The sequence below is a fragment of the Populus trichocarpa genome, chromosome 13, assembly GCF_000002775.5.
Source record: "Populus trichocarpa isolate Nisqually-1 chromosome 13, P.trichocarpa_v4.1, whole genome shotgun sequence".
Taxonomy (NCBI): domain Eukaryota; kingdom Viridiplantae; phylum Streptophyta; class Magnoliopsida; order Malpighiales; family Salicaceae; genus Populus; species Populus trichocarpa.
In genome coordinates, this window is record NC_037297.2 from 9,852,103 (window position 1) to 9,867,985 (window position 15,883).

At 32.1% G+C, this 15,883-nt stretch overlaps 1 protein-coding gene across 1 annotated transcript; it reads left to right on the forward strand.

The window, feature by feature from the left end:
* Window positions 1-12,771: 12,771 nt before the first annotated feature.
* Window positions 12,772-13,663, forward strand: LOC18104266 (2-methylpropanoate--CoA ligase CCL4). Its single transcript, XM_006376020.3, has one exon. It carries the CDS (start codon window positions 12,803-12,805, stop codon window positions 13,661-13,663), a length of 861 nt encoding a protein of 286 aa, XP_006376082.3. The 5' UTR covers window positions 12,772-12,802.
* The last annotated feature ends 2,220 nt before the right edge of the window (window positions 13,664-15,883 follow it).

The window sequence follows — 15,883 nt, forward strand, 5'->3', positions numbered from 1 at the left end:
GTAAGGGATGTAGGGGACTTGATCTACCTTAATCAAGTGTTAGTATAACTTGGCTAAATGCATTGAAAGGGGTGGTAGTTTTTCTTGATTTCAGCTTACTTTCTAGGCATTTCAATGATAAGGATAAGGTTGAGTTTTATGGTGGTATGAATGTTGGTTCAAGTTAAAATGTTGGGTGTTTTGGTAATAAGGTTATTGATTGTTTTGAAGTGGTGCCTGGGAAAATATATTGGTGATGGTTGTAGTTGAGATGTTTGATGGTGTGAGGTATGTATGATAAGGTGGAGGATATTGTGGAAAAATAGAGTTAATCATATTGCTTTGAGAAAAGTGAGGGTGAAAAGGTCTCACATGGTTGTTTCTATATCCTTTTGGTTGATCAGCCACATGATACACTTTTCTTTCTTTCTTTTTATTAAAATTCTCTCCAATTCTTTGAACTAGATTCAATTATTTTGCTAAATCTACCAGCTTTAATGATCTGCTCTACTCATTTAGCCACAGGTACAATCTTAACAAAACTAGCAAGTCCATTTCTCAATAAATACCTATAAAATGGACTTTTGAAAAAAAATAATAAAAAGAGAGACCAATTATTTTTCCAATAGAGGTGATTGGATATGAGTAGCCATTTCTCATCAATACTGAGCATATTTGTTTACGGATTCTTTGGCCTTCTTTTCCATTACCTGTAAGTTTGAATGGTCAGGGTGCTACCTCTATATTGAAATTGTATTGGCATATGAGCATAAGCCAAATCTTTCCATTTCTTGATCTTGATCCCATACAACCTTATATACCAACAAAAGGTAGCACCACTTATATTTTAATGGAAGAATGGATAAGAAGCTTATCATCATTGATCACCTCTACCATTTTACTATAGTAAATCCTTAAGTGGGTCTCGGGGCACTCAACACCTGGGTACCTGGTGAATTTAGACACTTTGAACTTTCATGGGACAATTACATCCTACACTAGGCATATCTTTGAAGCCTTTACAGAATCTTATAAATCCAAACCTATAATTTCTCTTAGACATTCTTCAATTCACAAGAATTTTTTAGCCCCCGTCTTGTTCTTAGGTTTTTCATTCACTACTTTATCTATAGTAGGTTACAAAAGTAGGGCCAACCCTACCTAATGATAAAAAGGTAATACCAATAGAGGATAAGAAGCTCTTGGAAATTAAGCATCAAAGACACTCTCGGGAATCCAGTATAAACTATAACCTCTTGATAAGTATCCCTATCAGATGTGGGTGAAAACTAGGTGGCACATCTAGAGTTCTAGGAGCAACAAATATGAGCTATAGGGTATACTTTTCTAAATTATTCTCTTCGTTGGAAGGCCATTCCCTAAATGACCTAGTTAAAAGGCTTTGTTTAAGCAAACTAATGAGTCTACTATCTTGTTTCTCATATGTTTTATTTCCTTCTAGTAGTTTTGCTCCAAGAAAGTCTAGTGTTGTAGGTGCACAGGGGAAGCTTGGTCTTTGGAGGACAATTTATGTTTGGATTGAATATGAACATACATATGAACATACATGCTAAAATAAATGAATACTCAATTGGATTGAATATGAAGTAGCATTTCATGAGGGGTGACGAGAGTTGTTAAATGCTTGAAGCTAATTAAGAACCCAATAATCACTATGATTTGTAATTTTTATAGAGGGAGATTTTGTCTAATTTTATAGCAACCAAACTCTATGGGTATGCCTTTTAAAGATTCAAGGTCTAAATGTTTTCTTATTGGTCTAATGTATCATTAGGTCACTATCACGAGTAACTTCACCGAGCATTTCTTGTTTTCATCTTGGATAAATGTAAACTCCTAAAACATGAATACATGAGATTAAGTAAATAGAGAATAACTCTAGATATTGGTAAAAACCCGAAGATAGGCCAGATTGTAAAATTCTAGACATAATGTGCACTAGACCTTAAACTGAAAATTTAGGTTTACAATTGAGAAACTTTAGGGTAAATGTCTTTAAGAAAAATATATTCAATGATGCTAAATTTTATAGGGAACAAACATTACTCCATTTGGAGTTATAGAACTCCAGATATGGATACAACACTGGGAAGGGGTCAGGCTGTACATTACAGGTCAGACCCGCGTACCATTGTATTTCGACAAATTTAAGTGTGTAAATGGCAGAACTAGGTTTAACCCTCTTCATCAAAGTTGTGTAATTGTGTCTTAGCCTACTAAAGAAATAAACCCCAAATAAAACCGAGTTCTACAACTATAGTGGGGGGAGAAACACTAAATGGTATTCTATTGCACTTGTTATGTATTGTTTGAACATAATTAATTTTGATATAAAGTTAAAAGAAGTAATTCTTATGTAAAGAATGAGTATGTAAACTTGTTAAAGAATGTATTGACAGAAAATATTTGTATGGTTCATGGGGGACACTGGTATAAGATCTTCTATCGGAGGAGCTCACTCAACCAGAGAAGGAGGTAATGAAATCTCGTCCACAAGGAATGAAGTTATATATGAATTTTTGAATTTATGTTGAATGCTGAAACATGAAAGTAATGTGGATCAATTATGAATATGATGTACGATTAATGTAATTGAAATGCTTTCATAACGAGCGAAAGACCAATGCGGGAATCGTTTTCGAAGTTATCGGAAATCGATGAATTTAAATTGCTTACAACTCATGAAGTTAGATCTGAATTTTTGGATTAGTGATGAATATTGAACATAATAGTAATATGGATGAATTATGAATATGATGTGAGGTTAAATGAAATTGAGATGCTTTCGCAATGAGCGAAAGCGAATATTAAGATTGTTTCTGAAGTCTCAGAAACCAATAAATTTGAATAGCTTTCGAAATGAGTGAATGCTAATGTTGAGATTGTTTCCAAAGTTTTGAAAATCCATGAATTTGAATTGCTTTCACAATGAGTGAAAGCCAATATTGGGATTGTTTTTGAAGTTTTGGAAACCAATAAATTTGAATTGCTTTCGCAATGAATGAAAGCCAATATTGGGATTGTTTCTAAAGTTTCAGAAACCAATGAATTTGAATTCTTTCACAATGAACAAAAGCCAATGTTGAGATTGTTTCCGAAGTTTTAGAAACCAATGAATTTGAATTGTTTTAGCAATGACCGAAAGCCAATATTGGAATTGTTTCCCAAGGTTCAAAAACCAATGAATTTGAGTTGCCTTTGCAATATGCGAAAATCAATATTGGGATTGTTTCTAAAGTATTCAGAGACCAATGAAATTGAAGTTGTGTTCGCGATAAACGAAAGTAAATGTTGGGATTGTTTTTGAAGTTTTAGAAAGAAATGAATTTGAGTTGCTTTTGAAATGAGCGAAAGCAAACATTGAGATGTTTACCAAAGGTTTCAGAAACCATTGAACTATAAAGACTAGTATGGTGAAGTTGTCATAAAGATTTTGAGTGATTTTGCATGTTAGTTAATTTATTAATATGTGCATACATGTTCTGTGTAATTATTGTGAAAGTCATAATCATCATTCATGAAAACTTCTAGAAGATTTGATAGGAATAATGAGTACTCTCATTTTTGTTACACTTAAAAGTAAAACTATTTTTGAAATACAAAATTTTGCTTAAATAATCTTTGTTGTAGGACCTAAGCATATTGGTAGACCAAGTAATTAGGCGATAGATAGATTTCAGGACATTAAGAACTTTTGTTGTGCATGTAATAAATTTTGTAACTTAAACAAAAAGAAACAAAACTCTTTCCTTCATAATGATGTTATTCTATATATATAATGATGTCCTTAGACAAATACCTTATGTAAGATGCAAACTAAGTATTTTTCATAAATAATTTCTATACATGTTTAGACTAATATACTCTCTTTCTCTCTCTTTACACACACATACACACACATGTATGTCTTAGGATCAACATGTATAAGTGATTTAATAGGTTCCTTTTCGTAGCGTATATTTTGAGTTATATTGTTGTGAATGTATATGATACTGATACTGAAAGGTGAAATGCATATATGACGTTGAGAATGTTTTTGAGGTCAAGATGACACAAAATGGGTAATAAGGTGAATGATCTATGTGGTTATAAAGATTTTAAAATGAAGGCAATTGTCGATAACTTGGTATATTCATTTATAGAGGAAACTCTATTGAAATTTTGGTAGAAATTTCAGTGAACCTTGCATGAATTCGATCTCAAAAAAAATAAATTACCATGTTTTTTCTATCTTATGATTGATGTATTGTCCTAGTAATTGAGATGTTACAATAAAAATGTTTATCGTAGATAAATTATTGAATATATTAATCCATCCATTTTGGTAATAAATGCCAAAATTTTCATTCATTAAAAAATATGGGAAATGATTTAGCATATTGTTCGTATATTATGAGAAGGTAATTTGAAATCTATTTTCATCCAAAAAATATTAAAACAACTCAATGCATTAACTTGTATATTTTGAGAAGAAAAGTTCAAGATTTTGATTCATCCAAAAATAGAAAGAAATGGTTCATTAATTTAACATACAAATCAACTCTTTTTTTTTTTAATGCTAATCGACTTACTCTTAAGAAGAAATCTACACCACAAAAGCTTTATCATAATGAACTCATGACATTTTCCTAAGTAAATCTTAAAAGCCTGTAATGAATGGGTTTCTTGTGAAAATGTCTTATATTACGTAGTTTATGTTGAAATTCTTTATTCAAACAACACCTTTTAATTCTTTGTTAGCAGTTAGACTTTTATTGGAATTGTTCTTGGATATACCTGATGATCTTGATTATTTTGCACATCAGCCCAATATTTCACAAGAATAGGTCTTAGGGGAAGGTTTTAGTCATTATATGCAAGTAGGTTTGCTAACCTATGGTCTAAAAAGGGATCCTTTATTGCTTAGATAGACAATCTTTAAAAGGTCGACCCAACGCCTAAGGTGTAAATAGTATAGACTGAGGTAATGCAATATCAGCTACTAATCACAACCAAGTACACTTTCAACGAGAGTCTAAGGTTTCATGCATGCTAGTCCAGGGTGGAACCCATTAAGGTACCATTAATTCCTCATACAAACCTAAAGTGATGCAAATGAAAATGACATGCAGTAGAAGCATGACACAACTCCATATCCAATCCTATATGTATGATAACAAGATATATGAAATTAACAAATAAATAAATAATTAAGAGAAAAAAAATCACAAAATATAGGCAATCACATAAAAATAAAATGCATAATAAGCCAATCATTTTCAAATAAGCAAAACAAAGTGTAGCCCTTAATAAATCCCTAGTGGAGTCGTTATTTTTCATAAGAGACATCTAGGCGAGTTAAGGGTAAAAATAGATAAAGAAGTCGCTACCTAGTTTTATTGTAACTAAGAACCCTAATAGATCATTTAGAGGTTCTAGGCAAAGGGCTGATTATGCAATAATGAAGATATGGTCACCATATTACATCTACCTAAGGTAAGTTACGTTTTGATTGTTTTAAAATGAAATCTGTATGTTATGCTTGGGAATTGCCTAAACCTAATATTTTTTATTTTAAATTAAATTAAAAAGTGATTTTGGATATGGGCTAAAAAAAGACTAATCCCCACTCTAATGAAAGAACATACATTGGACTTGATATATATAAACAATTAAAATACCTAATAATCAATATCCAATGATACAAGTCAAGAACAAGTCATTTAATCTTGGGTTGAGTTCTTGAAATAAATAATAGCAAATAACAACACCACAAAACAAAAATAAAAAAAATGACAAAAATATGTATTTATCAATTCAAATATACGATAATCAACATCCAATTATAAGAGTTGAGAATGGGTCCTCTAATTCTGGGTTAAGATTTCAAAATAAGTGACCAATTATTTACAACTCAATAAATATAAAAACAACATCACAAGAGACAAAAACATACATTACCAATTCAATTATCCAATAATCAACATCCAAGGATAGGGGTTGTTAACAAGTCATTTGATCCTGGATTGAGTTCTCAAAATAATGGCAGCTTATATAATAAATCAAACACATTACTTCAAATTTCTAAACTGAGGACCAAATTGTTATTCCTTGGAAATTTAACACTATAAAAATAAATACTCGACAACATCATACCCCTATGATTAACACACAAACAATCACAAATATCCATACAATTCATAAAAATCAACGATACATTTAAAATTATTCATAAAAATTATCTAGGGTTTAAAAATAACCTTTGAGAACTAATAACATCAACTAGAAGTTGTTGAAATTAACCTGGATAACAGTAACCTGCATGAATAGTAAATGACATGTTCGGTAGTGACAACATATGGATTCCATATGTTGAATTTAGACCAGCAAAAAAAACCCATAATCAGTTAAAATTTTGGGTTGATTTGGTCGTTGTTAGTTTTGGGTTGATTCAAGCTATGATTGAAGTTGATTTTAAGACTAATTCAAGACTAATTCATGGTGGTGTTTGGTCATGGGTTGGTGGCTGTGGTTTTGGACAGTATAGGTGTGGCAGTGGTGATGCTAAGTTATAGATCAGTGATGGATTAATAGTTGAGACTTGGTTCAGTCTATAACTGGTTGAATTTTTGAAATAATGACAGCTTATATAATAATTCAAACACAATACTTAAAATTTCTAATTTGGGACCAAACTATCATGCCTCATATATTTAAAACCATAAAAAATAAATCCCTAACAGTAACGTACCACCAAGATTAACACATTGACTTAGACAATCACAAATATCCATACAATACACAAAAATAAAAATTCAAAAACATCAACGATACATTTAGAATTATTCAACAAAAAAATGATTTAGAGTTCGAAAATGACCTTTAAGAACTAATAACATCGACTAAAAGCTATTGAAACCAACCCAGATAATAATGACATGTATGGACAATGAAGGAAATGTTAGACAATGATTTCATTTATTGACTTTGGACCTAAAAAAAAAATAGAATCAATCAGAATTTTAGGTTGATTTGGTTGTTATTACTTATGGGTTGATTTGTGTTATGATTGAGGTTGATTTGGGGATTAATTGAGGTTGTGATTGAAGTTCATTTTTGTACCAATTTGAGAACGATTTGTTGTGGTGTTTGGTTGTAGGATGGTGGTTGTGGTTTTGGTTAGTATAGGTGTGGAAGTGGTAGATTAATGACAGATTAATAATTGGGAGTTGGTTCAATCTGTAACTGGTTTGGTTTCAGTTGAGGGTTTGTTAAGGCTGTTTTTTGCTACTATAGAGAAGAGACTCTAATAGGTTATTAGGACTTCGACGCAAGACGTGGAACAATGCTTAGTTGCATTGGGAGGTTAACAAAAAATGAGAGTTGTATATGATCAGATTATGGTGAAAAGGGAAAGGGAAAGAGGGTGATTATGATTGGTTTTAGTTTTGGAAAAGGGAAAAGTTTTTTTAACGGTTTGTTTTTTTAGAATTTTTTTACTAACTTTTTATTTCTATTTTATTTCTTATTTTTGTGAGAGTGATTTTTGGTTTTTTTTTTGTGGGAAACATTTTGTGTTTTCTTTATGTGTCCTCTCCTCTAATATCTACTCTAAGATTTTATTTATAGTATTAATATGTAACTTCCCCAAATTTTAGCATGCAAAACCCCGTGTCTATTCCATATGGTAACCAAAACCATGGCAAAATTTTTTTTATGGCATTAGCTACATATGTTCTATCCAAATTGCTATCATAATTTTAGTAGAGTTGTCATTATAGTAGAACTATTCCAAGTTATCGACACACTTCTATACATCCCAAAACAATGCCATAATCATGGTCCAATCATCTTGGACCTTTCCTCAAACTCATTCACAACCATATCATTTAAAAACAACAATTCTATATTGAATACTTTTCATAAGAATTAACCATATCTCTCTCACACACACACACACACACCACCATCATCAAATACATTTATATTTGGTTCACTAAGATAATTTAATGCATTACAAGTATTAGTTTCATAAACATCTATATTATACTTGGTTACATAACTCAAAAGAAAGTTAAGTTAACAACATTTAAATACTTACTTAAGTTTTGCCTATGAATTATATAGTTAAACCTAATACAAAAGCAAGATAATCAACTGAAATCTAATGATCCACTCTAGGATTAGAGGTACATGTTAACATGTTATAATTTATTAGGGGTGATGATTTTCGGTTTGATTCGGTTTTTACCTAAAAAAATAACCAAACCGAATTTAAAAAAATAAAACCGAAACCGGTTCAAACCAACCAGTTTCGGTTCAATTTGATTATTTTAGAACAAAAACCGAAACCCAACCGATTGGTTTTGGTTCGGTTTCGGTTCGGTTCGGTTCAGTTATTTTATATTAAAAACCAAAAACTATAATGTTTTTTGGGGTTTTTTTATAATTTCTAATGAGTTTGGTTTTGGTTTTGGTTTCTCTCGGTTATTAATTTCGGTTCGGTTTGGTTTTTTAACTATTCTAATCTGTTTAATCAAATTTTTTTCACGATTCAGTTTTTTCGGTTATTTTTTTTTTCTGTTTTCTCGGTTTAATTGGTATTTGGGTTTTTTTGCTCACCCCTGCAATTTATACAATGTGTTAGAAACTTAGAATACATTATAAGGATTTAATAATTTATCTCATACATATCTAATTTATCTATGAATTCATTCTTTTAAACAATTATAGTTCATTTTCATATTCCAATTCATACACACCATTTTAGGTTTATATTTTACTCTTAATGTTAAACTTACTAAATAATCATACAAGTCATGGTTACCAACATCTTCCAAGAAGTGATTCAAATAAAATGGTTGACTAGTCTAAACATTTAATCTTAATCATCCAAACATGGATGCTACTAGCCCTAGTTAAGATTGACTGGTCTACACATTTAATCCCGGTCATCTAAACATGGATGCCACTAGAATCTTGTGTCTGGCCTCTCTTTTTTTTAATGTACTTTCAACCCCTTAAACTTATAAAAACAATACATCATTTCATTGTTTGTTTGTTTTTTAAAGTTTTTTTTTTGTGGGACATAAAATTTTTTATCAAACTTTTAAAAAATTAGCACTATATTTTTATTTCCACCCTTGTTTTTTCTTTTTTAGAAAAAATAAAATTTGTTGTTCAAGATAAAAATAAAAAAATCTCATGCACCTGGTTAGCTTATAATTAAATGAAAAACAATTTTGGAATAAACATTTGTGAAATCCAACAGGGTGCATCACCCAGATTGCGAGTTTAGCAGGTTAATCAGAGTTAACTCGGATTTTTATCCTTTTTAAATTGAATATTTTTATTTTCAATTTTATCCTTCAGTATGAAGTTAATTGAGAATTGTCTATCATGATTTGTTTCGATTTGATTTTTATAGGGTTATCACAGTCTCATAACTCAGGTCATAAATTTAGTTGATTAACTCAGATTTACCCAAGTCGATACAATATGTTTCTGTCTCAATACTTTCATAAAAAATGTTATCCAATATGTGTTAGATTTTGAATTCATAATTATTATTTGTTCTCTTGCAAAACACATTAACAATATCTTGACATTTTTTTTTGTTTTTGAGAAAAAAAATTAATTTGAACCTTCTTTCTTTTATGTTTTTTTATTTTTATGATTATCTAATTTAATAAAAAAATGATTCGACACAATCAGGTCTGTTGCACATGTTGCGAGATCGTATATCTTAATACACATTTTTCTTTCAATTTTCTAATTTTTTATCATAGATAATTCTTAATTTATTGTGATTATAATTTTTTAATAAATTTTTTTATATTTTTTATCATAGATAATTCTTAATTTATTGTGATTATAATTTTTTTTTGTATTAAAAAAACAAGTTGCAAATACTTTCATAATAATATTTTTGTGCTGTAAAGATTTTTTATCCAACTTGTGATGAAACGCTGACCGCATAGCTTAGTGGTAACTACACGATGTTTAACTTACCTTTTTATTATTATTGATCTATCAAAACAAAACGGAAACTGATTCTTGGATTCTTGTGCCCTTCGTGATTTGTTATTTTATATTAGCGAGTTGAAAGCATGATAACATAATCTATACGGTAGAGATGGTAATAAATACTCATAAGTCAGTTTTTGGTATTGTCACACGTGTGCGGCGTCGCGACGATCGTCCTCCACTTTCATTTGTGGTGTCTATCTGACAAATATGGGAAAGACAAGGAATTCTTGTCTCTTATTAGTGGAAAAATAGAATGAGAGTCGCCACCTAGTATTTTGATCACTAGGAACTTTAACTAGTCTTAGAGATCGGGTACGAGGACTGGTTGAGCAAAAGGAAAGTATTAGCACCCAAAATACGCTCTACCTAAGGTAAGCTGCATTGTTTTATTGTCTAATATATGCTATGATTTTATCGTATTTCTAATTGTTGGTCTGTCTACGGTTTAAGAAAAGTCCTCCTCGGTAAGGAGATCTTTATCTTATCGGGTAAAACCTAACTCTCCTAACATTAACAAAAGAACTACCTTTTTAATATCAGTAATACATTTTACGTAAAAATTCGTAATCCTTGATACTAAAACAAAACAAAACAAAATATTTTTATTGGATTTTTTGAAATATTGGCCAAGTTCTTATGACTTTAATAAACTGGTTATTAAAGCCAAAATGCATGCTAAAACATTTTTTGGATTTTCTTTGTTGTATGAAAATACGATATGAATTTTTTTGAGAGACTTGACCGTATGCATGAAAACAAAAACATTTTTTTTTCAATTTTTTGACAAAAATCGGGTATTTTAATACTAGATTTATATCTTTACGGTATAAAAATACAAATCAATATTAAGCAAAATTCAATACAAAAATACACGGGAAAATCACAAAATTTCAAAAATATATTTTTGAATTTTTTTGGATTGGGCCTGACCCGGCCCAATCATTTTGGGATGGGTCGGCGCTATTCGGCCCAGAAAATAGATTCACTCTCCACTGTTCATTTTGCAGAACAGTGGAGGTCACGGGGCCGAAAGAGAAGAAGGAGAAGGAGGAGGAGGAGGAGGAGGAGGAGGAGGCTTACCTTGCGGTGGGGCACTGTCATTCACGGTGGCAGAAGTGGCTTACAGCAACAGAGAGAAAGAGACCAGAGAGATATTACAGTGCTTATCTTCTTTTCTGTCTATCTTCTGTTTTTCAGCTTTCCCTTCTCTTTTGTGCTTCATTTCTTGCTCTCTGTTTTTCTGTTATGTTTTCTGGCTATGACGGTTCTGCTGGTAGCTCACGGTGCTAGTGGCGGTGGCAAACTGGGGAGAGTTGTTTGGCCGGTGATTCTTCTTCCTTTCTCAGCGTTTTTTGTATTTCTCCTTCGTTCAATTTCTTATCTTCTCCTTCTTTTTTCTCTCTTCCTTTACTCTAAAAACTTCTCTTCTTTGTAATGTCGTCTTCCCTTTGTCTTTCATTTTCCTTCTCTCTGGTTTCAAAAACAATCTCCTCGTTTCAACCCGTCCTCACCTTTTCCCCCTCTGTTTCTGCTTCTTTCTCTTTTTGTTCGTCTTTGCAAACCTCCCCTGTTTTCTTCTGGTTCTTTCTTCCACTTCTTTTTTTCAGTTCGTTCACTCCTCTCTCTATTTTCGTTCTCCTCTCTTCTTTCTCTCTATCCGCCCCCCTATTTGGCTCCTCTCTTCCGTCGGTATTTATCGAAAAAATAGGGAGAGATGTCTACTACCCCTGTCTAATCATGGCACAAGGGTAGGGGGTGGTCGGGCGGCAGCTGGACAGCTGCCTTAGGGTTGCTCGCAGGGGTTGTCCCCTCTGTATTTTCGTCTGGTGGTAAGTGAGCGGTGTGGGTTTTGTCAGGGTTTGGGCAAGTGGGGAGAAATGGAGAAAGTGGGAAAAAACAAGGGAATAAACCCCTTCTTCCCCTGCCTCTGCGTGTGCAAAGGAAGAAGGAGAACAATGCTGTTCAAAATGACACTGTTTCAGAGGTTTTTTTTTTTTAGGTTGGAAAAAAATTGAATTTGGGGGATAACCTAAAAATAGGTTATGAGAGGTATTATTTATACTCATATTTGAATTCTAAACTATTATTTTTACAGGACTCATTACTCGATGGCTGTGAGTTTTGGATACAAGAACTTGATCACATCAGGTTTTGAATATTTATTTGGTGTATCCATTACCGAACACACATCTAATATAGTTAATAGAAGTGTACAGTGTTAATAAAAATAACATGATTGTATTCCATTGTCATGTAGATATTTGCTACTGACATCTTAGTGATTCTTATAGTAATTCATTGATTTATTATTTTTTAATGACTTAAAATTGAGAAATATAATAATATATCATGTTATAAAAACATGAAAAGATCTAAATTAAATAAATTTATTTACACCTAATTTATTATAACCTAACTCGTCAAACCAGGTTAACCCTTCAAACCCGGGATCCGTATCATGAAAGTCTAATAACTAAATAAAAAAATTTTAACATTAACAAACTAAATTAAAAAAAAAATTAAAAGAAAAATAACAAAAAAATAAAAACAAAAAAAAAGACAGCTATAGTACTTTTTAGGATATATTATAATATAATAGAATAGAATAATAATATAATAATAATAATAATATAATTATCATAATGGGGAAAGTTAAAGAGCTTTCTCCATGTTTTTTAGAGTATTGATTAATTAATATGTTATATGCAGGCCACGGGGGAAAACACACAAAAGATCGTTCCTCAAACTCGAAATCATGTTTCCTATTTTTTAGCAAAACTCCATCCACTGTCTTATGTTTCATCAATGGAGCACTTGTATTTATACTCATGCTCCTAAAAAGAACATTATTAACGTAAGAACAAAGAAAAGAAAAAAGGCCATCAAGTGCAAAACACGAACTCAAAGAGCAGCAAAAATGGACGAACTAAAGCCAAGCCCGGTGAACTCGACTCCCCTCACACCAATAGCTTTCTTGGAAAGAGCAGCTATTGCATACGCTGATTGCCCATCCATCATCTACAACGACACCACTTATACGTGGTCTCAAACTAACCGTAGATGTCTCCAAGTAGCATCATCTCTATCATCCTACGGCATCGAGACTGGCCACGTGGTCTCCGTTCTGGCCCCCAACGTCCCTGCCACGTATGAGCTTCAGTTTGCCGTGCCCATGGCTGGTGCCATCCTCCATAACATCAACACACGTCTTGACGCACGAAATGTTTGCATACTCCTGCGTCACAGCGAGTCAAAGCTCGTTTTCGTTGATTACCTCTCACGTGAGCTCATCCTTGAAGCCGTATCTTTGTTTCCTACAGACACAAAACGCCCTACACTGGTCCTCATCACTGATGACGCGGGCGCTGATGCAGACCAATCATCATCTGCATCACTGACCGATCATTTTAACTGCTCTTATGATTACATGGTGGAGAAAGGTGATCCTGGGTTCAAGTGGGTCCAGCCACAAAGTGAGTGGGACCCAGTCGTCCTAAACTACACGTCAGGGACTACCTCGTCTCCGAAAGGCGTGGTCCAATCCCATAGAGGTATTTTCATAGTGTCCGCTGCAGCGTTGATTGATTGGGGAGTTCCAAAACAACCCGTTTACTTGTGGGCGTTACCAATCTTTCATTCTAGAAGACTGAACTAAAAGAACTAAATATTTTTCTTTTTTAAGGGCTCATTCAGCAATATTAAGCATATTAAATAATTATGGCAATGTATTATCCAATTTGTTTATATGATAGTTCATAATGAATTGTGAAAAGTTTTGAGGTAATGACTGCAAGACCAAATCAACACTTAACTTATGGTCCATGACAAAACCCAATTGGTTCAATTTTTTAATATAACCAATCATTTTCAAAACATGGGTGTTCACTGAAAAACCCTCTATTATCTTGCAGTGGAACAATTCCCTTGAGGTCTCATATCAGTCTTACTTTCTGATTAATACTTAAAAGTGCATTTTTATCAAGGTTTTATATCAACAATTTGCACTTGAAGTATCAATAACTCCTTAACTAAAGCATGTTTTATAATAACATATCTAATAATATAAGATATCTTTAATTTATGGTAAATGTTCATCTTCAATGCAGGCCTATCACATAAATGAAAGAATTGATTGATGAGTTGTAGTACTGAAATTGAAACGACAAAGAGATGGCCAAACTTAGAAAAGAGATGGTGGTGCAGTCCAAACTGGAACATTGTTTAGTAATCGGGTCATATCTGGAGCTGTAGATCTCGGATTTAGGTATACTTTATATGGATGGAAAGGTAAGACATAGGCCTACAACTTTTATGAGGATCCCAAGATTTAACAAGGCCGTTTTCAAGTCCAAATTGTAGCAACAATGAAGAAGTCCGAATCTGTCCTGCAGCCCAGACACTGTTCAGTGTTCAGCCCATATCTCGAGTTCTAGAAGTCCAAATAATCTCAAATTTTTACCCTAGAAAGATGAGACAATTTCCTAGAACTTTCATGATTGAAGTCTGTTCAAATTATGACGTTATCAATGATGTTTTTAGCAGACAAGAAGATAAGAATTATCAGAAAGTCAAGATGTGGCCACCCATTCATCAATTAGTCAACAAATCAATAGTTCTGAATTTTGGCCTATAAAAGGAGGCATTTGCCATGTATTTAGGCATCTTGGTGTTCAGATCAAGATCATGTTCTTGCTCTCTCTTTTGTAATACTTAAGTTTTGTTTATATTAATCTCTTGTTTATGCCTTTCATTTCATTTTGTTTACTTAGTTAACTTCTTTCTCATTTATGTTCTTATCTTGTTTATTTATGTTTCTTTCTTTTATTATGTTTAGCTAAGTTAAATATGTCAAGGTGAAAAGGGTACACTAATGGTGTAAGAAGAAGTATAATATAAACTTAACATGGACCTTAATGTTGGATACTAACATGCTTTATATTTGTTATCTTGTTCACTTTTAATACTTTGCTTGTTAAATGGTTAATCTAGATTTATGTTGTATATACTTGGCACAACAAATACTTGGCACTTTCATAGCCCATACTATATGGTATAACCGACACCTGAGCTATGAAAGGAACTTGATTTGTTGTTAACATAAGTTATAATCATGAATGCCTGACAACATTTACAAGTATTAACATTATTCAAATAAGATAACTAATGTAATCATGTTAACAATTTATAATCTGATTGGAACCTCCTTTGTGTGTGGTTTTCATTTGAATAATAAGAGTTTATACTATACTTGTTTGAAATACCATTAGTGAATCCTCTAACCTTGATATTTGTTGTTATCATTGTTTAATCCTTACGTTAATCTTCCATCTCAAAGTTCTCATCAACGTTTTCTTCTTTTTCATCTTTATTATTATCATTATTAATAGTATTATTGGTATTATTATTATTACTTCTACTACTACTAGTATTATTATTATTATTATTATTATTATTATTATTGTTATTGTTATTGTTATTGTTGATACTATTGCTGTTGTATTATTGTTGTTTATAATTTATACAGTTAACCTCCCTGTGGTTCGACCCCGGTCTTGCCGGGTTATTTATTACTTCGACACTCCTGCACTTGGGAGAAGACATCAATCTTTTGGTCGTGTCACTTTCCTTATCAAATAGTTCTTTGAGATGCATAATCATAGTATGAACATTCATATTCTCATAATGCCTTTGAAGTTCAGGTGACATACTGACTAACATCACACATGCAGCCTGTTCATCGTCATCAACATGATGCTGATGTTCATTTCTAACTTCTTCTTCAGCATCCTCAGTGTAACAACCCTAATATTTAGGTCAATTTATCCATTTAACTTCAACGTAAAGGGTAAATGGAGCATAATTGTTTTTTTACATT